The sequence below is a fragment of the Polyodon spathula genome, chromosome 56 (genome assembly GCF_017654505.1).
Source record: "Polyodon spathula isolate WHYD16114869_AA chromosome 56, ASM1765450v1, whole genome shotgun sequence".
Taxonomy (NCBI): Eukaryota; Metazoa; Chordata; class Actinopteri; order Acipenseriformes; family Polyodontidae; genus Polyodon; species Polyodon spathula.
Genome location: NC_054589.1, coordinates 1351275 through 1374164, shown reverse-complemented (window position 1 = coordinate 1374164; position 22890 = coordinate 1351275). Strand labels below are relative to the sequence as shown.

At 36.2% G+C, this 22890-nt stretch overlaps 1 protein-coding gene across 1 annotated transcript; it reads right to left on the bottom strand.

The window, feature by feature from the left end:
* Positions 1-1955: 1955 nt before the first annotated feature.
* Positions 1956-22834, bottom strand: LOC121307468 (probable RNA-binding protein 18). Its single transcript, XM_041239637.1, has 6 exons — positions 22708-22834; positions 21089-21207; positions 14384-14510; positions 12459-12545; positions 5940-6025; positions 1956-3984 (listed from the first exon to the last, which is right to left on the bottom strand). The coding sequence occupies exons 2-6, from the start codon at positions 21199-21201 to the stop codon at positions 3825-3827; spliced, it is 573 nt and encodes a 190-aa protein (XP_041095571.1). The 5' UTR covers positions 21202-21207; positions 22708-22834; the 3' UTR covers positions 1956-3824.
* Between the last annotated feature and the right edge of the window lie 56 nt (positions 22835-22890).

Sequence of the window (22890 nt, the reverse complement as noted above, 5' to 3'; positions counted from 1 at the left end):
ATTTCTTTAGCCCCGTTTCTTATACTGCGTGTCTTGAAAGTGTGCCGTTTTCTATGGTCGTCCGACATAAAGCAAAACAAAACAAAAACGAACATGTGTTGTATACACTATATATATATCTATATATATATATATATATATATATATATATATATATATATACACATACACACACACACACACACACACACATATCCTAGTGACTTGTTTTGAAATGTCCCGTCTACACTAAACCTGTCGTTGTTGCTTTGAAATCATTTCGCACCGGGAAAGCTAATATGACAGTTCAAAAGCAAGCAGCAGGTGGAAAGGCTATTGTAGCAAATAATATGGAGTTATGTAAATTTTTTGGTTTCTTAAGCACCATTTGATGAGAAAAAAAACCGAATTACCTCGGTAAGGCACTTTGTTGTTATTAAATGTAATAGGCTACCGATCACACGCATTTTCCTTTGTGATCGATCGTTATTTTGAGGCGGGCGCACACGACTGGATATTTAGAGTCATTTACCTCTACGATGGTGCATTTATTATTCTGCTTTACTGTCACAACTAAGAAATAACCGTCGTGCAATTTAACACAGTCTTTCTCCATATTGTTTTTGGTGCCGATGACATTGCGTTAAACGCTAATGAACAGCGGTGTTACAGCGGTGTTTTTTTTTTCCAGGGCAATAACAGAAATCCAATCAATACCTTTGTTAAGTGTATAATATTTTGGGCTCGACTGTTGCAACATCCGAATTAGAATGTATGATAACCAGCTAATATAACAGGAGTTATTATACAAGTACTGCTGTTGTGTGATCCAATGGAATTCATTATTTATGGACCGAATAAAGCAGGTTTTATAAAACGAGATGTTCTGAAAGTATGATAAAGGCAGCCTATATGAGTATTGAACTGTTGCAGGTAGCGACACTATAATCCAAAAATCGTATTTGGTGCATGCTTTAAAGCAGAATAATTAATATTACATATTGTATCTTAAATGGCTACACGGGTTAGCGACGCTACGTTTTGGCTACAGCAAAAGTCTTAATACAAGCGAACATGTCAATCACACAGTTAATGAAAGAGAATGGGCTCTAAAAACAAGTGCTTTGAAAGACAAAAACCTCTTACTATACAGTACCGAAGGGAGTTAGGTTTATATTTAGATTTTATGAGAAATGTGGTACAAATTTTGCACTGTAGCGAAAACCGGTGCAGCTGATCCATCTATCTGGACAATGACCTGCCCTGCAGGATACGCACTTTACTCACCACCTCGCTTAAATGTGAGTATCCTAAACACTGGCCCTTTCCATACTTCTATTGGGTTCAAATACATTTTATAAGTCAATTAACCATGTGGGTTCGAATCCCTGCGCATTTGGAGTCTAACCTGATCCAAAGCCCTGAGGCATGTCAATTAACCTCAAGCATCACTCCAGCGACCTGTAAACACGTCTAGACATACAGTACCGCAAAAGAGATCCTGTATCTAGATAGATTTCATGTGTGAACAGCAATGAATGAATTAACACATACACTTCTAAAGCCCCCCCCCCATTGCTAATACTCCAGCACTCCAACACAATGCCCACATAGTATGGGTAGTTGTACTACTCGTTATTGGGTTTTGTCTATCGAGGATATAATGGAAAGTGAAACGCTTAGTATTTTATTATTTTGTATGAACGCCCTGCTTCATAATGTTAAACGTTTACTAAAGCAAACTACGAGCCGATTAGAGAAACGATCGTTTGTAAATTCATAATCCAGGATTGGCAGCTGTCCTTCACATGCTTTACAAAGATCAACTATCGACTGTAGTTTTGGTTTTTCTTAAATAAAAAAAATACAAATTTCACTCATACTATGATAATTGAATATCTTTTTCTGTAACTAGATATAACTATTAAAATAAAACTCTGCAGAACAATTTTTTGTAATAATTGCCTTTTTAGTGAGTGTTTTCTGTATGCTTGGGCCATATTGCCTGATAACTACAACGCAGTGAATACAAATTCCTACTTCAAATCCAGTACAAGAAACCAGCTGGGTCTGCAGGTGAAAAGATACAAAAAGAGTTTAATATTTCTCTGTGCTCAAAACTATAGTTGTAGTCAAACTTGACCAAACTGAAGGCAAACGATCACTTTTGACCCAAGTGCGTATACAGCTGTCTAAGTTACAGGGATCATTTATTTTATTTATAACGCATACAAAAATACTGTATACACAGTGTTTATATGCATTTCAACAAACAGACACGTTCATTTAGAGATTAGTTTACTAGCGTTCAGTAATATTTGCAGCAGTTCCATCCGTCCGAGCACCCTGGTGCACCTTTATATCAAATACAGTCTGGATTTAATATACTTGCCTACCAACAAATACTTAAACAAAAATTAAAAACACAAAAAAGTCAAAAGCTCTGGGCTCATTTTGTAACTAGATAATATTGCAGAAGATCCACCAGTAGTCTCATCATGGAATAATCCCAGGAAAGTAACATGAGAAGGTCAGGATTTAGTGGGCTTCTTGCACTCATTTTTATTCATTCTGACAGCTAAATGGCTCAGCATTAAGAGAATGAAATGAAAGTCATTTCACAATAGTGGTAACATTTCTCTTTTTTTTTTTTTTTTTTTTAAATCATATAGACTTTAAACATGAGAATTAGCTGGGTTTTCTGAAACTTCAAAGTCGTTAGTTAATTGTAACGACCCTTGCTGCAATTAAAACATCAGAGACCATATAATAATACTATTCCCAGTACTTTCTACATAATATTTGTATCCTTTCTCCTTTAAAGTTAAGCAGTACAGTGTGCAATACTGTAAATCATTATGACATCATCATTTTACCCTGTATTTGGGTAGACTGAAGTTCTTTCTGTTGTTTAGGTAAACTCTTCTGCTTCCCTTCTTCAGAGGACAATATAAAGCTGTAATAAACTACACTGACATACGATTTCAAAGAAATGGTTTGAAACCCTGAAAATAAAATTTGTGTTGTTGAATACCGAAGAACTCGGAAGAACAGAAAATTAACACTTGTATCTAAAAGAGTGGCTTCAGTGGTGTAATCAGTGTACAGTCGAGCTTGATTCACCAACAGTCTAGTTAGTTCATTTGGTATCATTTACAATAGCTTCACATCAAATTGAAACAGGTATATGCCATACTAAATTACAGAGGTCTATGCATTTTTGTAGCTTGCACACACACAATCACTCACACACACACACACACCTCTGCAAAAGTCAAAATTGCCATATATGATTATGCAAAAGTTTTAAAATAAACACGCTCAAATAATATAAAGAAAATACAAGTCCTGCTTAACAAGGAAAATCAGCACACATCAATTTATACACATTTCAGGAAGAAAAGCAGAATCAACTGCAACAAATAGGTATACATCAATAATGTTACTATAGATGATAATAAAAAATATAGCAATATATACCCATTTTGAACATTTAGCCTAAATGGTACAAAATTTCAATAGCAAAAAACCCTCATATTTATCAAAGTTTCCAGAAGATGAAGCATATTTCAAAAACAAACAAAAACAGCACCAGACAGACTGATAAAACTGAACTTTACTGTACCAGCAAGCATCTCCAGTATGTAACCTACCCAGCAGCTCAACATACCCTACACAGAAACGTGACCTTGCTACAGAATGTTCGAGTTTACAACCACATTTAATAAGTTATCTATTACGTTTCAAAAAAAAAAAAAAAATCTCTATTTCCATGATACAAAAGATCATAGGATTGTGAAGAGTGCAGAAACAGTTCCTTCATGTAAAGTTCCTCTTTGAAAGTGTCATCGTTTGGTTCTGCAGGGCTGTTTGCTGTAAGGAGCAGCTCGTTTTTTCTCTGTGGGCTTATTGTATGAGTAAGCTGAGGGTCCACTATAGTCTGCATCTGGGTTGTCTGCCATCATTTTCAGTTTGGCTTCAATAGCTTTTATTTTTGCATTAACGCTGTAAAGAAACAAGGAAAAAACCATTAGAAAAAAAAACCCATCTGAGCTTTAATCTTAGGGATATCATACTGCTTTGATATGGTTATACTGCCACAATGCAGTTTTTTCATTTGTTACTTGGGATTTTCAGTCATGATTTAAACTAGCTTTGGGGTAAACACAGATTTATCTAGGATTATTTTATTTTAGCTTTTATTGGAGTGCACTGTTTAATAGTGGAGAGAATATATAAGGAGTACATTTAAACCTTGCACCAAATTCAACTATACATAACTTCAAAACTCTAAGAAACTAAGGGGCCAATTTGATCAACAGTTATCCTGTGAGATAAGCCACAGCTGGGCTTTAAGTTTTTTATAGTACCAGGGCACAGTCCTGAATTGCTTCAACCATCAATTTTATAACCACCTATTCCACGGTCATTCCCCAGTGCTGTAAAAATGTTCTAATAAAATCTAGCTGTGGCCTATCAGGGTATAGGTTGACCAAATTGACCACAAAGTAAAGTAGACAAAAGTTTTGACTAGTGCCATCTTTTGATTAATTTACAAGAAGAAACATTTAGACTACTTAGTTTTACCACGCTATTATATTTCAGACATCAGTTAATGAGTTGCATATACACATGTAGGGCAGTGAGGCTGACTGCTGTAAGGTTTTACGATTTCTTTTCGAAATATTAATCCATGTAGATGTCATTCAGTTTAATCAATGTTTGTTTCAATATCTGCATACTTGTTCAGCAAATTAGCAAAAACACAGTTAAAGGTTTTTATGATTTTTTTTATCTTTGTTTCTTTTACGCATAATCAGTTTATTTATTGCAGTACTATTAATTATGAAGCACTCTGAGATGACTGCTTTTAAGGGCGCTATACAAAATAAAATTTATTATTATTATTATTATTATTATTAATCGCCAATATAGAATTTAAAGTAAAATAATAATATTGTACAGCTTTATATTTATATAGCTTATATATATATATATATATATATATATATATATATATATATATATATTATATATATATATATTTTTTTTTTTTTTTTTTAAATAACTGTTTAGCTTTATTGGGAACATTCCATGGGAACACCCTTTTCCCTAAGAGTCACATCCACTTGTAATGAACTGATTTTCCTAGAGCAAATGACTCTCTCATATATGAGCTCACAAAGAGGATGGAGTGGTTTGTCATGGTTTTTAGAGTGGCTGAATGAAAGACAGCACATCAAATCCCTTTTTATGCAACATCAACAGCTTTTGCAGTATAAGTTGGCAAGGTTTTGTATGTTATATCACCTTCTGTCATAATTGTTTAATTAAACGTTTAGAATGACAAAACTGCGAGATGTTGTCCTGCCAAGAATTAAAAAAAAAAAAACAAAAAAAAAAACATTAAAGAAACAACATGGTACAAATTACACACACTGTGGCCGAAGGGGGTAATATACTTTTATAATTCATCAAATAACAGTAAGACAATATCGTATCCATACTGTATTTGTGTACAATATATTATACACTGTAGTAAGTACACTGCAAGCCTTCTGCATTGTGCTGCTAGATTTTTTTGTTGTCCATTACTTATATGAATTTTGCCTGATAACAATGTAGTTTATTTGACAGTTTAGTTATATGTAAAATCTAAAAAAACATCTATATATTTTTTATATAATATTTATGTTTTTTTATTTTTTATTTTCTTATGTCAACTTATGTATTTTATTAACTTATTTTATTTACTCTCAGAATACTGGGCAAATATATTTATTATCAGGAATTAAAATGAGTTTTTACATAATACATGGCTACTGAAACTCACAGTAATGTTTTCAATCTGTGTTATGCTACTTTACATCTCCCATGAAAGGTACAGTCCATTCAAGTTCATTAATTATAAACCTTTGAATTTCACAATATTATAAGAACACACACACACATGCACTTACGTTAGTGTGGTTGGAGTCTGGTCTGTGCTAGACGAAGGTTCAAGGCTGATAGGAAGAAGTTTATCATTTCTGAACTGATCAAATCTCTGGGGGGGAAAAAAAAACAAAGATTTAGTCAAAAATAAACTTCAAACTTCTAAACAGAATTCTGAATGTTATAAACCCATGTACTCCCAAATTAGAAACATACCACTAATGAACAGTGCCCATATGTCAGCATGTGTATTCCAAGCTGCCAATTAATCTTTGTTTAAAATGCCACGCTATGCAATTGTGTGTACTACATTTAGACTACTTATTTTCAAGGCATGGAAAGCTCATGCTTTTAAACTTCACTACTGGCTTATTTTCTATTTGAAAACTTTACTGTGGGGATCTCATTTCTTTCAACGGTTTTGAAAGTACTTTTGTATACAGATCTCTTTCCAAGAACTAGCAGTGCTTAGTAACCGTCCCAAATGAAGGAAAATTGGGTTCAAAATTTTTTTAAAGTTTTTAAAATTAAAAATGAAAGTGATGTTATTATATAAACATTGCTACATGATTTACATAGTTAGTCTGTCTTATTCACGCCATCATTAAATGTATAATAACTAAAGCTAAGGACAATAATAAAGGAAGCCTGGTCAGGTCCCATTTAGCTCTAAGTTTCCACTTTAAGAAACAGGCTCAACTATTCCTTCAGCTGAATTATTCTCCGATAGGAAAAGGCATCCCAGAAAATATAAAGCATTTAAGGCATGTGTGCTGTAACAGCAGCCTTTGGAAAGCAGATCAAATTATCACTTCTTGGCAACACAAAGTTCCACTATGCTGCACTACTGATTAGCTCAGAAAAGCGATACTGAAATCTAGGTAAAGACATCAGACAGACTGTCAGTAACAAACATCCTCCGACACAGTTGCAAATTAAAAATTAGACGACCCCTTCCACTATATCTTATTGCTGGGGGATAATTAAAGACTTCTCTATGCCACACTTAGGGGTTGATGCGATCAAGATGGATTTTATAGAGCATTTTACAGCACTGTGGAATCATCCTGGATTGTATCAAGCACCTATCCTTTGTTATCTCAGGGTTACCCCTAAGAATAATTGGTTGATAAGAGCCATTATAAAGTATATCTATGGTGGCACCATACACTTTTTTTTAATTTAGACCTAAATGGTACAATTAAAAGCTCTAAAACACCAGCTGTGGCTGGTCCTGGTAGGGTAAAGTTTGATTAAATCAACTACTTTGACCACTAAAACAGGACAAAATGTACATCATCAGTATCCCGATATCACGTTCCATTATTATATATTTTTTTAATTAATATTTTCTCCCCAATTTGGAATGCCCAATTACTTTTTCCCCTAACGCAGCAATTCCCTCTTTTGCACTCAGGAACTTGAGAGCGGATGTCAGCGACCTCTGGAGGACAAAGGCCAGCCCTGCAGGTGTATGCTTTTGACCTCACTGGGAACCTGACCAGCAGGGTTCACTGTAGCGCGATGAAGAGAAACAGTCCCTGCTGGTGATGCCTCCCTAACCCACTGGAGCACCAGAGCCAATGCGACGCTCCTGTTGGAATCCCCAGCGAAGCGAAGACACTGTCAACTTCACTCAGCCAGGATGCGAACCTGCGCTGTAGGACTCACTCTGCACACCACACAGCTGTGCTTTTACCAGGTGAACCACTCAGGGACCCCAATTTGACCATTTTTCCCCCATGATAGCCTAGCCTCCTGGGTACTCCATCAGAAATCAGACCTTGTTGACTAGTTTGTTTACAATTTGTTTTTTACATTGGTTCTCCGATGATAGCTTAGGAACTAGAGATGTGCAAAGTTTTTACTCTCTTTAAAATCAGAATAACTGGAACTGATGAATAAGTCATTTTTTTAATTAAAAGGCAATTATGTCATGATAATTTCTACTAGATCTTCTACATCTTAGCAAATGTTTGCATTTTAGGTCTGATCTAAACCTCTCCTAAGTTTAACACCACAGTATAAAATAACCAACAGCTTGTGATCATTTCATTTATTAAAATACACTTCACATTACAAGCCATCTGCACTCTTGTGATGTCAGGGTTTTTTTTAATTTTTTATCCTTTTTCTATACCCAATGAAAAATGACCAGTCCTGTTCCAAGATTGTGGGCCTCCCAAAATACCATCAGTGTGTTCTACTTCCTCCGAGATGTTTTCTCTGGCATGCGTTCAAACTTGTTTTTCAGCAGTACTTTTGAAATGGCCCACGGCTGTTAACTTTTTCAATCCTGCACCATATCTCACAGGTTCTATTTCAGACAGTGTATTCCTTGTGGTCAGACTACAAAGGCTTTGTGTCAACATTATAAATACACTCTTAACAATGACCCTCTTAAGCATACTAAATCCTTCCTTCTGCCAAGCTCCAAAATGAATTGGGAAAGTATGTTCCTGGGCTAAATAAACTGAACTATTGAGACAATAACAAATCTGTAAAATATTTCTTATTTTTCCCTATATTCATAAAGATTATGGTTTAAAAGCTTTCACCGTCAATTCTTAACCCAAGACAAATGCAGCATCTCTCACAAAACCAATGTGTACCAGCACGGCTCCTGTGTTCATCTGCAGATGCTTTGCATTGAATATCCAACATAGGTGAAAGTTTCCCAAACCGCCAAATACAGTAAATCTTGGGGCTGCTCATAGTAACCCTACTGCCAATAGAACTGTATTCGAATTTAGAAAGCAGTAGGATTCTAAAGCAATCCTTGTTGAGCACATCAAATACAAATCTTTTTACAATATATATATATATATATATATATATATATATATATATATATATATATATATATATATATATATATATATATATATATATTACACACACACACACACACACACACACACTACCAGTCAAAAGTTTGAGTACACTTGCTGGAAACTAGGCTTTTTTCATAATTGACAATGTTTTACGTCGTATATGTTTCTGTAAATACTTGAAAATGAAAACACGTTACAATATACAAAACAAAACATAAGGAGTATCAAAGCAATGTTCAAGAAAATTTAAAATTGTCTCTTAATCTTGGATTCCTCAAAATAGCCACCCTTTGCCTTAATAACAGCCTCACAAACACGAGGCATTCGGTTAACAAGTTTCAGCAGGAAATCACCCGACATGTCTTCCCAGCTCTTCTGCAGCAATTCCCAGAGATGTAGGGCACTTGTGGGTGCCTTTGCTTTGACTCTTCTGTCCAGTTCGTCCCATACAAGTTCTATCAATTGAGGTCTGGAGACTGGGGTCCAGGTCATTAGATTGAGTTGTCCTTCACTTTTTCGCCAGATAGTTCTTGCACAACTTTGAGGTGTGTTTCGGGTCATTATCTTGCTGAAGAATGAAGGACTGCCCAACTAGCCATAATCCTGATGGAATGGCATATGAAGTATGCTATGATAGCCATGCTGGTTGAGCTTGCCATGGACTTGGTAAAGATCACCAACTATTGTCACCAGCAAAGCAACCCCAGACCATGACACTGCCTCCTCCATGCTTGACAGTGGGAACCACACATGCAGAACTCATGCGCTCACCCTCTTTGTCTTACAAATACTAGCGGTTGGACCCAAAAATTTCAAATTTTGACTCATCGGTCCATAAATTTGACTTCCACTCCTCAACAAGTACAGAAGAGGTTTTATTATAACTGAAAAACATTATACAGCTTGTCTTTTGGTTTAGTTTATTTTAAATAAGCTAGCATTTACTAACTGAAGCCATCAATAGTATCAACATAATTTTTTGAACACAAAGTTTGCTGTTTCCATTTCTCCTTTGGGATTTATGTCCCCATTAAGGTAAGGACTAGAATGTAGTATTTTAGAATTATATTTCTGTATTGTGAGTTGTGACAATTTTATAAGGGTAATTGCAACTGATCGGTACTAACAAGGGTCCTTACTATATAAAAGAAAAATGTAATCAAGGATGAATCTACATAGAATCAACAAAACAATATAAATTTGATTACTGATAAACAAGTACAGAAGAGGTTTTATTATAACAAAAGCTTTAAAAAAAAAAAAATCACAAATCCCTGTTGCTGGCTTATTTTGCTATATAAAAGACACTATGTAAATTGTAGTTGTTTTACAAACACATTGTTTAGTCTTAAATACTGCCCTAGGCATGACCACAGGAGACAGATAATCCAATCCCTGTCTATAGTAGGATATCCTCATTTAGCACCTGTTATTGGAGGCTGGGGGAGTTACACTACACCCAACCTGACCTCAATACTCAGCAGCTAGCAGCAGAGGAATATGAACAGTCTGTGGGAAGCCCTCCTTGGTACCTCCCTCCTCATTGTACGCTGTAGTCATACGCAACTGCAACTGGAGGAATGCGTCTATCCATCTGTATTGCATATATCTGGACAACAGCTAATCCACTTTTCTGAAGCTTGCTAACATCCTTTAGGACAGGATAATGCTAGTATCATAATCTGGGGGTACATGGAGGCATCTACCATGTGTCATTAATACCAGTCTATACGGTGGCTGTAGATCACAGGGATCTACTTTCTCATGTTATTAAAGGCTCTAACTTTACAGTCACTTGTTAGCCATGGCAATGTCATCACTAGCTCATCTTTTGTTGTTGGTTCTTCTTTGCTCATTTTTCGATGTAGATTTTCAAATACATTTCATCACTACTTTAAATAAATGGCAGCACAGACCTGTTGCTCAAAATAAGAATCTATAGGGCTGATGTAAGGAAGGTGCAGTGCAAACAACTGCAGCTGCACAATCCAAAAGGACTAGCGGCCAGGCAATTATTTTGCACCGCAGCCTACGTAAGCTTAAGAGCAATGCAAATTACTAATGAGCCGCAATCATGATAATGAGAGTTGCAATGAGTGCCGCCTGTGCAGAGGGGTATTTAGTGGCTGCACTTACAGCCCAGAGGTGAGGTGAGCGGTAGGCGCTGTATGAGATTTGTAGAGCACAAAAATCAAACCAAACCAAAAAATATATATGTTAGAGGAAGGGCAGCAAAGTCCTCTTGGTGCATGGAAAATAATTTTTCTGAGGAGCTGAGAGTCCTTACAGCTGAGGTCACTCAGCATAAAATTATTTGGAAAATCAGTTATGCTACCAATGAGGTTATATGGCCCACTATATGGTCCAACCAGGTGATGAAAAGGTGAAACTCAGCTATTAGGTCTAGGAAGATGAGAACGCCTTACCACTGCATCCTCCGGCATCCCAAACAAAGTGACCCTGGGAGAATGGAGGGAAAGTGCCATTTGTTATTGCAGTAACAGAACACGGCCATTGTTTTGGGATGCAGAATATTTATTCCCAGCACTCTGATATGCACTTTGATAGCATCGTTTCACTTGAATCTTGAAATCATTTGTTTGGGCTTTCTGGAGTATTATAAAGTCTCGATTCCTAAGAAGATTCCTTGGGATCTATTTTAATGATCTAAACAGCAGGAGATTCAAATAATTGCTACACTTTAGCACTTTATTATTCCTACTGGCATTTCCTCAGAGGGATGATTTATTAACCTCCTTAACATCCCAAGTACAACACAGACACAACAAGGAGAGGTCAAGTTTGGAGCACGTTTACAGGGTTTTAGGGAAGTGGTATTAGGATCAGCCTCTGTTTAGGATCAGTGGTTCTTTCATTGTTGTGAAAAGGCAGTACAGTAATCAAAATCTAAATTTAAACAATTACAAGACCTGGTTGAAACAATGTATTAGACTCCAATAAAATATATGTGTATCTAGAGCTAACAAAATAATTCCAGTAAAACGTACTCTTATTAAGTCGTATTAACTGCTGTCTCTCATTTTTATGTAGAAATGATGCAAATGTTATGTTAAAGCTATTCAGAAATGTTGAAACAAAGGCATCATAGAAAAAGCAGCGACAGGTTATGGTATTGTGAAAGAGCCAGAGCGTGAGATTTCTGGGAGTTTGAAAACATGGAACTGATTACTGATGACTTGTTTATGGGAGTTTTAAATGAACTCAAACTCTGAGAAGCCTCATGTCCACGCAATCGTCATGTGACCCTCCTGTAGTGGAATGCAGTGCCACACCAGAGTGCATCAGTAAATATTGTTCATGAATAGCTTAACAATAAAAAACAAAATAGCATAATGCTATAATAAAAAAAAAAAAAAATTCAGTGCACACCTACGTGAAAGGCAATGCTACTATAAAATTGAAAGCTGTGAGGGGTGGGGAGCGTGTGGAGAAAGTGCACCTGCTGCTAAAGCACAAACCGCTGAACAGAGACCTCCAGCTCGTGTTTGCTGATTCATCATTACAAAAACAAAAGGACACTCCTGTCCACTTCTGTCAAGAGCATAGATTTGTTCTTAGAATTCATTAAAATGGAAGAATGCTATTTTATTTTTCTAAACATTTCAACATGTCTCCTGGACCTTTATAAACTGCGCAGATGCTAAGTACGAAAGGAGTTTGTTTTTATAAAGTTTCTCGAGAAATATTTACTTTGACTTGTGCGTGTGCCCAGCGTACCACCAGCTTCTTGGACAGGGCCAGTTTGCCGTTTAAACGCTGAATAGCTCGTTCTGCTTCCTGGAAAGGAAAATAAAGAGTATCAAAAAAACATGAATTACATCTACTGCTGAATTTTATAGCCATTTTCCTAAAACTGGAAGTTGTCAGCACTTGCGCTAATTGATGGCAGAGCTAGGAAGATAAAAACACAGACAGCACACTTCTGCATGAGCTTTGTTTGTCAAACCAGCTTAAAACATATATTTTCTAAATGTTTTAAAAATGCACTATTCCATATTTATAGAAGAATACCAAAGCAACAGTTGAGCAAGTAGCTTTAAATAACTTTTTTTTCCTGATATTTACAATAATTTAGTTTTTTTGTTTGAATGTAGGTAAGATCAGCCAAAGTATCTTTGTATTAGCAAGCGCCAGCAACCTCCAGTGCACAGCTGTGGATTGCCAGCAAAGCAACAGGCAACTTAATCCAAAAGATTAATAGCTGGTGCTGACGCCTACTCCTATTGAGACACTCTAGGAACTGTTACATATACCTGTGTCAAGCAACTAGAACCAGAGAGCAGACTCTGAACTTCAAGAAGTAAAGGCACTGGATCAAAGACTTATCAGAAAGTAAAGCAATGAATAATTCACTCACAATTTGACTGAACAAACCAAATACAATGAAGTTTGAAGCTGCTTACTCTAACCCTTTTATACTGGATACCCCAGAATACGACTTTTAAACGATCCAGTAAGTCCCTGCTAAACCCCAAGCCTTGGTTTCCTCCAAGTATTACCAAGAAAGTAGCTCTCTGAGATTTTAGTGAGATCACAGTGCGTTACAAAATAGGATTTTAATACATACAATAACATCTTAGTTTTTATTGATGTTATACTTATTTTGTTATAAATTGTGCTTGGCTGAATACATACAGTCCCCAGCTTGCCCACTGAATCACATCTACTTTTTTATTCAGACAAATATCAAGGTGTTCAAAAGACAGACCATTCTTATCAAAGGGCTGGTGCAGAGCAAATGTCCTAGATAACGTACAGGCAGTACCAGTATATAGTGAGGATGGTATAGAGCTTTCAAATCGAGGAAACACAGTGATGGTTGTTTACGACTATCCTCATGAGTGAAATAACCCAGGCACTCCACGAATGTTCATGGATTATTCCGTTCACATAACAAGTACAATTTATGGAAAATAAATTATGTTTAACCCTAAATTAACTTTGAGGTCCTTAACTTTTAGCACCCTATGCCAACATGTAATAATAATAATAATATCTTCATTTTTATACAGCGCCTTTTATAGTGGACCACCATCACAAATCGCTTTATAGAGGTGAACTGTGCATTATATGCAGAGTCACTTATAGTAGGACATTGATTTAATGTCTCATCCACAGGATGCAGCACAAGGAGGTTAAATGACTTGATCAGTCAGTGGCAGGGGTGGGATTTGAACCACTGACCTTCTGGTTACAAGTCCTGGACTTTAACCACTGGACCACACTGGCTCTCATATGTTATTGGAAATCATGTTGGTACCTCACGGGATTCCCCAGTCATGTATAAACATATGTATTTGTCCTGTTCTCATAAAAAAAAGTTACTTTTTGAATTACGTAACCTAATTTTGACAAATCAATTCAGGCATGAAAGAGTTAACCTGCTGAATCTGGAAAATTACTTTTGTTTGATCAAGCTTTGCTTCTGCTTAGCGTGGCATGATTTGGAAGAGAGCAATCCAGTCACTCATTCTGTCACCATATTTAAAAGAATGCAAGATAGATTGCAAAACAAGATCTGTTGAAAAACAGAGCTCTCTCAACACTTGTGTAATATTCTCTCTATTCTGGAAAATAATCAGATTTATATGGAAAGATGTGAAGAACATGTTTACCTCTTTTGTCTCAAAGTTTACAAAGCAATACCCTCGTGGCTGCCCCTCCAACGGACCAGACTTATGGAACAGAAAATCGAACTGCTTGACTTTGCCAAATCTTTCCAGAAGTTTTACAAGGTTGTATCTGTGGAGGGGGTGCGAGAACAAAACAAAAAAAAACAAAGATTAATTACAGTTGATTACCTTATTACTAGGCAGATTGTGACACATTGTACAGTGCATTACAGTTGATGAAATGAACAGCAGTAGCTAGCTTAACAATTATAGCAACTTGCTATTTACTGTAAATAGCTTGCCAACAGTGTAGCCAACAAATATACAAATAAGGTACTTAAAACTGAAAATAAATAATTGATTCTAAAATGTTTACGATAAGGACCTTCGTCAACTCTAACAGACTGTAATCACCAGCTCTGCTAAACAATATTCAATTACATAGCATAATGAGATTATCATTAGAATAATATTGTTTTAGCTGAGAAATCATAGAAGCAACTCATAACATGAGACAGATATTTGCTGATACTGCTGGTAAGACTCAAAATCACGACACGAGAATGAAACTGTGGGCCTTTAACACTAGAACAACCGGGGGTAATTTTGACCCAATTTTTATTCTTGAAATCCACAAAACATGACATTAAATCCTCTTTCTCTTGTACATTTTTTTCTTTAGTCTTACATGAGATTACAAAGCACTTGTCTTTGTATGGTATTTGAAAATGGCATTTGCCTTTGACTGCAGCTATTGCTTTTTTTTTCAGTGACAATGGCAGCTAGAAGGGGTCTTACTGCAACACAAGTTTTGGAAAAGCTGAAAAACACCCAAGACAGCTGCTGACATTTTCCTCCAGCGATTCTGACTCAGAATTTCTTGCAGTGGAAATAAGACAACTAACACATGCACTCAGTGCAAGAACGCTGTGTGTGGTTCATGTGCATCAAAGGAGTTGAAACGGTATATGTGCAGAAAGTGTGTCTCTTGAATGAACGTGCCATACTACACCTATCTGTTCACTGTTAAATCATTCTTGAGTGTCTTAGTCTATTATTTTGACTCTATATTTTTGTTATATTCCCAATGATAGTTAAATGCAAAAGAGAAAATGCACATTTTTTTAATTTTAATTTTGTATTAATTTTTTAAATGTTTTAATGTTTTATTTTTCTGCAGTTCATTGCCGTAAAGTAATTCCTTTTCAGAACAGGCAATGTCAGTAGTAGACATAATACTATCAGAAATGGTAATGGTATTTTAAATCATACCACCGGCAGCTATAACAGAACAACACAGTAGAGGTCAAAATGACGTTTCGGTCCGTCTAAGTACTAAGCAGATGTTCTGGTTGTTTAGTGTTAAAACAAAGATCCAACATGATAGTTCCAGTATTTAAAGAGAGTTCGGTTAAAGTCTCTTTTGAAGTTTTGCATGCTTGGAATCTTTCTAAACTATTAGAGAAACCAGCCGCCACATCCTGGTGTCTCTATCAAACACCCTGTGGCCTCAGTAGAGCTTCCTAACATGTCTTCTCTCCAAGTACAGATGGTACACCATAGTGCAACCAGACTGTGGTGGGCATACAGGTTAACAGCTACATTCTGAAGTGCCAGTTGTAGAGAAAATGTCTGTAAAATGTCATAGTCAGCCACACCAAGCTGCTCTTAAGCTTTGTTTTGTAGTGATCCACTCCTATGACGCAACTTCTCCGTCCCTTTTTGAGAATGTGTAGATTTTCCTTGCCAAACTTTTCTCTCTGGATGACAGACTTGTACTTACCTAATGCACTTACAATGTTGCGGTTACGCAATGCGAAGCATCGTTCCTATTTTAGTAAAATCTTTTCTGATTATAAAGCTGGCTGGACTAAGACTATTTTTAAATCTCATGTACTGTATCACGGTCTGTTACTGCACATAATAGTTGAAATGAAAGGCTTTGTGCATGAACACACATACTGTATTTAAGCTTTATTCAGTTATGAACTGTATTTATACTATGTGTCAAAACCGTAATTTATTTTTCATGAACACATGCATATGGTATTTTGAAATCCATTATTACAGATACATAAATACAGGGAAAAAATAATTACATCATTTTTGATTTGTTAATAAAGGAGTGTGGCACAGCAAATTGGGAACAGCCACATGATATAAAAGAGAGATAAAAGCAGCATTAAGGGGCAGCAGCTGGGGAGACAGACACGTGGGGGGCACCAGCGCACTATAAATGTTTGACTTGGGTGAGGATTTTGTGGCGTGTTTTGTTTTGTTTAAACCTTTATTTTGCTCTGTGGGCTTTCTTTTTTGATACCTTTTCCTTGGAATAAAGACCAGGACTGGAATGGATCTCGAGAGCCAGAGCTGAATACCACTTACTTACAGTATTGACCATTTTGTTATATTTGAATTTTACCCCAGTCAGCTGTCTCATCTGCTAGTTATACAGTCATGAGCAACTTTTAATAATACATTTCTTAAAATATGTTTTGCAGTGCAATTTCAAGCAAAATATTAAAACATAAAATGTCTATGCTCACAGTCAGATCTGCATCAGTGAACATGTTCTATTGTCTTGGCTCAGTTAATGACATGCGGGAAATGTATGCACAGGAACAGTAGCAGTGCCTTAACTTTATATTAATGTTTTCCCTTATAATTCCCAAGGGTGCTTGCTGAAGAATTTCTCACTTTTCCCAGCCTCCGCCCCTCAAGATTGAAATGAAAGCATGTCCTCCTATACTAAAGATTCCTGAAGAGATAGCACATGATATAAAAGAAACCACTTCTCACTTATACAAGACTGGAATGTCATACACAAGGGAGCAATTCATCTGGAAACTGAAAACAAATAGGATTCTTTACTCATGCACAATTGAATAAAACTCAAAATTATTCCATACATTCTACTGTGCCTTTCTTAATTTGAATGATATATGTCACAAAGTGTGGTCTTTATCATCTATTATTAAGTCACATGGCTGCCAAATGGTAGCCATCAATCAGAAGTTAAATAAATATGATGCCTGTCAAACGATTACTCAGATATGGCTAGAGGTTAAACAAATGTGTCTGATAAAATAATATTTTTTGTACCATACCCTCGATGAAATTTGAATAAAATACAGCTTTGTACCAACTGTGCAGACCACACCTAAAGTGTGTGGCCTCTATCCCCGATATGGGAAAATCTTAAAACAAATGAAGGCACAAAATAGTATATTTTTATTAGAAATATTTACAACAATTACAGGTGTGGCCATTCCCCAATTAGGTAATTGCGTGCTAATTGGTGCTAACTGTGGCTTTGTAAAATTGTTTTATTGAAGGATACCTATAATTGAATTTGTCCAAATGAATATAGTCTATGTTTCAAATGTGAAGCCAATATCTTAAATAATTTGGGCTGGATCATCCTAAATCCAATGTATGTCACTAGCAGCCAGAAGAGGTTAGGGATCAGATTTAAAGTCATTTCTCCCATGAAGCTGCTTAAAACCCTACATCTCGAAAAAACAGTAGTAATAAAATATTCAGGGAAAAAAATGAATGCAGAAAAAACACAACAAAGAAAAATGCCAAAAAAGTGCAATATTGTATAAATCATCTTCCACTGAAATATAACTACAACTTATGATAATTTATAAATGGACTACACACTGACATTCCCACGTGCCAGATGATCTTCAAAGAATAAGTATGGTTAGTGTACCACGCTTTCAGTCAACAATAGCTTGGCAGAAGGATGCATCTTTTGAAACCACAGCAGTAGTGAATCATGTTTACAGTTCATTCTTAAAGTCTTGGCCATAGCGATTGTCTCTTGGCCAGGTTTTGAATTCCTCGTCCTGTCACCTGATGTGAACGTGTCTTGACAGCAGCCTTCCCAACTCTCCCCTCTTTCCTCTTCCTCTGAATTTCCGCCTGGCACCTCAAGAGCTATTCAAAATCAGACTCGGGTCTTGTGTCAAACAATACGCTACCGAGAACCACTGGCAATAAAAACATACTGGGACACATGCTAAATCTATCACCAGCGAAAATGTTACCCTAAGGAGCATCAATAGGTCAACATGTCACAACCTTATTACGGCTGTCTTTTGTATTGAGTGAACACCGTTCACAATGACAGTTATGCAACTGTACTACTCAAAAGCAAAAACATAATTACATTCCATTTTTGTTTCAAATTCCTTTCTATATTTAGAAAGTTGGCTTTTTTTTTGACACAAACTCATAACTAAAACAATTAACACTTCACAGTAAGTGGGCATGTGGCAGTGCTGAGGCCTGCCCCTGTAAATAGTGCCTGTTTGGTTGGGTTTCTAAACAAAAGACAGTTTTGTTTGCTTGTAAATAAAATGTGTTAAATTTTGTTAAAAAAACAAAGCGTGTGCTGGATGGCAAGGCTGGGAGGTTAGACCTCCCTGCCTGCCTAATTGAAACCCAATGTGTAGCAGGTGGCCAGGGTTCAATTGCAAAATTGATGATCAATTAACACTGGTCACCTTCCTTTAAAAAGAGGCTGAAAAGCCAGCTTCTTTGTTCTTTTGTTTGTTTCTGTGCACCAGTGTGCTAGCCAAGGAGAGCAAACCGGATGGACCAACCATGATTATCACTGTGTGTCTAATTGGGATAATTGTTACAACTAGGGTATGGATTAATGCCACAAGATTGCTTCACATGTACCCGCATAGAACTCTCAGAACTACATTTCCTATCACCCTCCTGCTCACATATGTAACTGAGATGGATTTACCAGTGTGCAGGCGGATGATAGGAAATGTAGTTCGAGAGGTCCATGCAGGTACATGTGAAGCCATCTTGAGGCAGGGAATGCAATTTAAAAGTTTAAAAAAGTGTTCAAAATATATATCAAAATAGTTGTAGCAAAACATGGAAACATGTAACACAATAAAATAAAAGGCCATAATGTACCCTTTAAATATAAAAAAACACAAATACACCCTATACAGACACTACCCTATATCCCTAAAATGTAATAATCTTTAAAACTTTTGCTAAATAACCCTACAGCCTCACCTCCAGGGATTTAGTCCCCTGTGGAGGATGATAAGTAAGAAAATGGATTTTGAGTCCTTAAAATTAGGTTATCACTCCTTTAAGACTGTTAACAAGCGGAGTAATGCCTTTTTTATTTGGCCAACAAGTTTGAAAACCACGAGCAATTCAGATCACAGAAATCTTATTACTGTAGGTGGTAACAGAACAAATAAGAAACAGGGCGGTAATTAATCATCTGAACATTTAATGCTGAAACTGTTTCCTGTTTCTCTCCAGCCTTTCCTCCCCTCTTCAGCAAAGCAAAAGAAGGAAATGATTCTCACTGGTAGCACATACGTAGTAATTTTAAAAGTGTCACAAATTAGATCCCTTGAAAATAGCCAGGGCTCTGGTAACATGAACTTGAAAAAGCTGTTCAAGACAAACTTCCTATTTGTAACCAAAACAAAACAACAACATATAACAATGCTATATGTAGACACTTTTTAAAAACACTTAATTTAAAAAAAAAAAAACATTGTAGCATATGCTTAGAATTCATTCTAATGTTGTTCTTATTCGGTGAAAAATAAGTCTTTCCAGAATGCCCTTTTTCATTATAAATTTACAGTATAATATGGACGACCACAGATCTTGACATAAGTCTATTAATTCTAAACTGCCGTCTCCCTTCATTCATATAACTAATAGAAACTAAGCTGTGAATCCAATCAAAGCATAAGTGCTGCTTTATGACTGTCTTTAAGGAAAAAAAAAACATTGAGACAGAGGCCTCTTTTACAAGAGTGTCCTGGCAATATGACCAGAAACAGACAGGAATAATTTCACATCCCTAAAAACACCATCACTCTAAAAGACAATCACATCACACATTCGATCTGGGATCAGAAACATTTACACTTCGATAACTCTTGGAACCTGCTCATTAAAATACATGTAATCTTAGTCTTTGTTTAGCTGATATATTTGGGTTATTTATCTAAAACTAATATACTTGGGAAAATTAGAATGTTGTTATAGAACAGAGAAATAACGCAGACACTTTTATTTTTATTGAATCCACCCCTTAAGTAAGGCAGACAAAAATGTAGTGATTTCTACTAAAAATGTATTTGCCCACTTTAAGGGGTCTTAACTTTGGTCAATTTTACATATAATGAGTAAGCTTCATATAAATCTGTGCTGATTCTATTTTGGATGTGATTAGATTTGTATAGTCACCTAATTGAAGCAAGACATCAGTAAAATTAAATAAGATGAACATGTTACACATTAATGCTGGGATTAGTCACAGCTGGATTCTATTATGGCATTTTATAGAACTGGGGAAATCATCCTGTTTGATGCAGTCCACTGATTCTGTCTGTGATCCTTCCCTCAACACCTTAAGTACCATTCCATTCACATTTTGCAGGAGCATTTTAGAAAGATATAAACTAACTAATTAACTAACTTCTGTTTGGCTACAAGAAACCCTATTCTCACACAGCCCCAATTTCAGAAACCCACGGCTCAATCTGCTGTACAGTTTATGATGCAGTCCTGCTACTGCAGTTGCTGGAACAGCAATAATAAATCCAGCTAGATCAGCTGGGCTGTATTTGGCACAGCATGATGTCATTTGCAGTATATGCATCACTCGGTTCTATAATTTGCCCACAGATTCCAAGTACTTACTCTGTAATCTTAGGATCAATGTTGCCAATCCAAAGCCGATGACCCTCTTGTGACGTGCTTTCTGAGAGGATCGAGGCATTCTCAAAGGGAAGGGTTTCAATTTGTGACTCCATAGGTCACTGCAATAGATAAACAGAGATAGTTGTGTACAAAATCATGAACTCATCTGCAGCTGTCCAATAAGTAGCCAGTGGCTACTAAAATGGTTTTAAGCAGGACAGCAGCAAAAGTACAGAATTGGAAAGCAACAGCCAATATAAGAAAGGATTCCAGAGGTGAAGCAATCAATCTGATTGATGCATGATTGGTTTGTGCTGTGTCTGGGACTATTTGTGGTATAAACTTGAAACTTGGTAGATATACAGTAACAGCCACCAGTAGTGGCCTTGACTTATTGACCTTGACCTATTCAACATGGCTGTCTGGGTACCATCAATCTCCATACTACATAGCCCTGAAACAGCTGAATGGATTTCTGTTAAATTTCATAGAGCTCAGACCCTCTGTATGGCATGCCGATTCAGTTTCGGAAAGGATCTGATCAAAAGGTAACTGGATGGAGGCTTTCTTGGTAAGTGGACTCATAATTTATTTTTGTTTAAAAATGACCACCTCACAGACAAACTTGAAAGTTTTAAAGTGTTCACGTGTCATGTTCTTACCGCAACAGGGATACCGAAGTTCATAATTCTAACAAAACAGTAAAAACAATGCAATTTTGATTATGCATTACATGTTTATACAGAATTGTAAAGAATATGTGGTATTGGCAAATATGTATGTTGGCCACCCGACAAACATAGAATAATAGATGGTCTGCAGTGAATGAGAAGCTCACCTCCTTGACCACCTCAGCGTGAACACCAGTTCATCTTTAAGACCTCGAGCTGGTCCTTTCCCATTTGGAGTCAATCATTACAGACATTGACACTTGTCTAAAACAAAGTCTTTTTTTTTTTTTTTTTTGTGCAGTACTGAATATCTTTTTAGGTGGCTTTTCACTTTTTAAATAATTATAACTATATTAACAGGAAATGACTAACTGTCGGGTTTATGACTTTTTTGCTATAAGCCATATTGCATTACAATAATACTGTATGGCATTATTTGTTCTGACAGTGACACGTTTGCATTTGCAAGCTGAACAGCTCCAATGAAACAGTTAGGTTTCAGTGGGTTGAATGACTCCTGCTGGTTCTACAACTGGAAGAATTATAACGTGCTTATCCCATATACCGTTACAGACTTTACAAGAGGGACATTTACTTAATTGGACTTAATTTATTTCCTACTCATTCCGTGTGAATGCCAAACAAAGACAAGTGTTCTGTATACCGCAGCATGTTAATTATTATAGAGTGAATGACGCACTATACAACCTCTTGGAGAATTGATCATTGTACACGTATTATTTTTTGTTTGTTTTTAATGTCACACCAGTACATCACATGTTGCCACAGCCATCATATATAACATTTACTATATTATTAAGATTTTAAATCAACACACACGGCACACGTTCAATCACCACTCTTTATAGTACACGCAGCAACAAAATATTGAATATTAACTGACAGGGGCGCTGTAAATAAAAATATAATTTAAAAAATTAAACCTACCGTCTTCCACTAGCAGTAGATTTCCTTGTTCCGCCACTAAGTACTGTAAAATATTAAAATACCTTTTAAATACAAAACAGCATCCCCCAACCTAAACTACAAAAAGCAACACAGGCGCCGCACTATGACGTCCTGCACAGAAAGCGCAATTCAGATTTTCCTTCACTTGATGATGTTCTTCAC

Excerpts from the sequence above, each read along its gene's own strand:
- LOC121307468 (XM_041239637.1), bottom strand. The coding sequence starts at position 21,201 with ATGGAGTCACAAATTGAAACCCTTCCCTTTGAGAATGCCTCGATCCTC. Across the intron at positions 14,511-21,088 it reads ATTGATCCTAAGATTACAGA|ATACAACCTTGTAAAACTTC; the intron begins GTAAGTACTTGG and ends CCCCCTCCACAG. Across the intron at positions 12,546-14,383 it reads TAAACTTTGAGACAAAAGAG|GAAGCAGAACGAGCTATTCA; the intron begins GTAAACATGTTC and ends TTTCCTTTCCAG.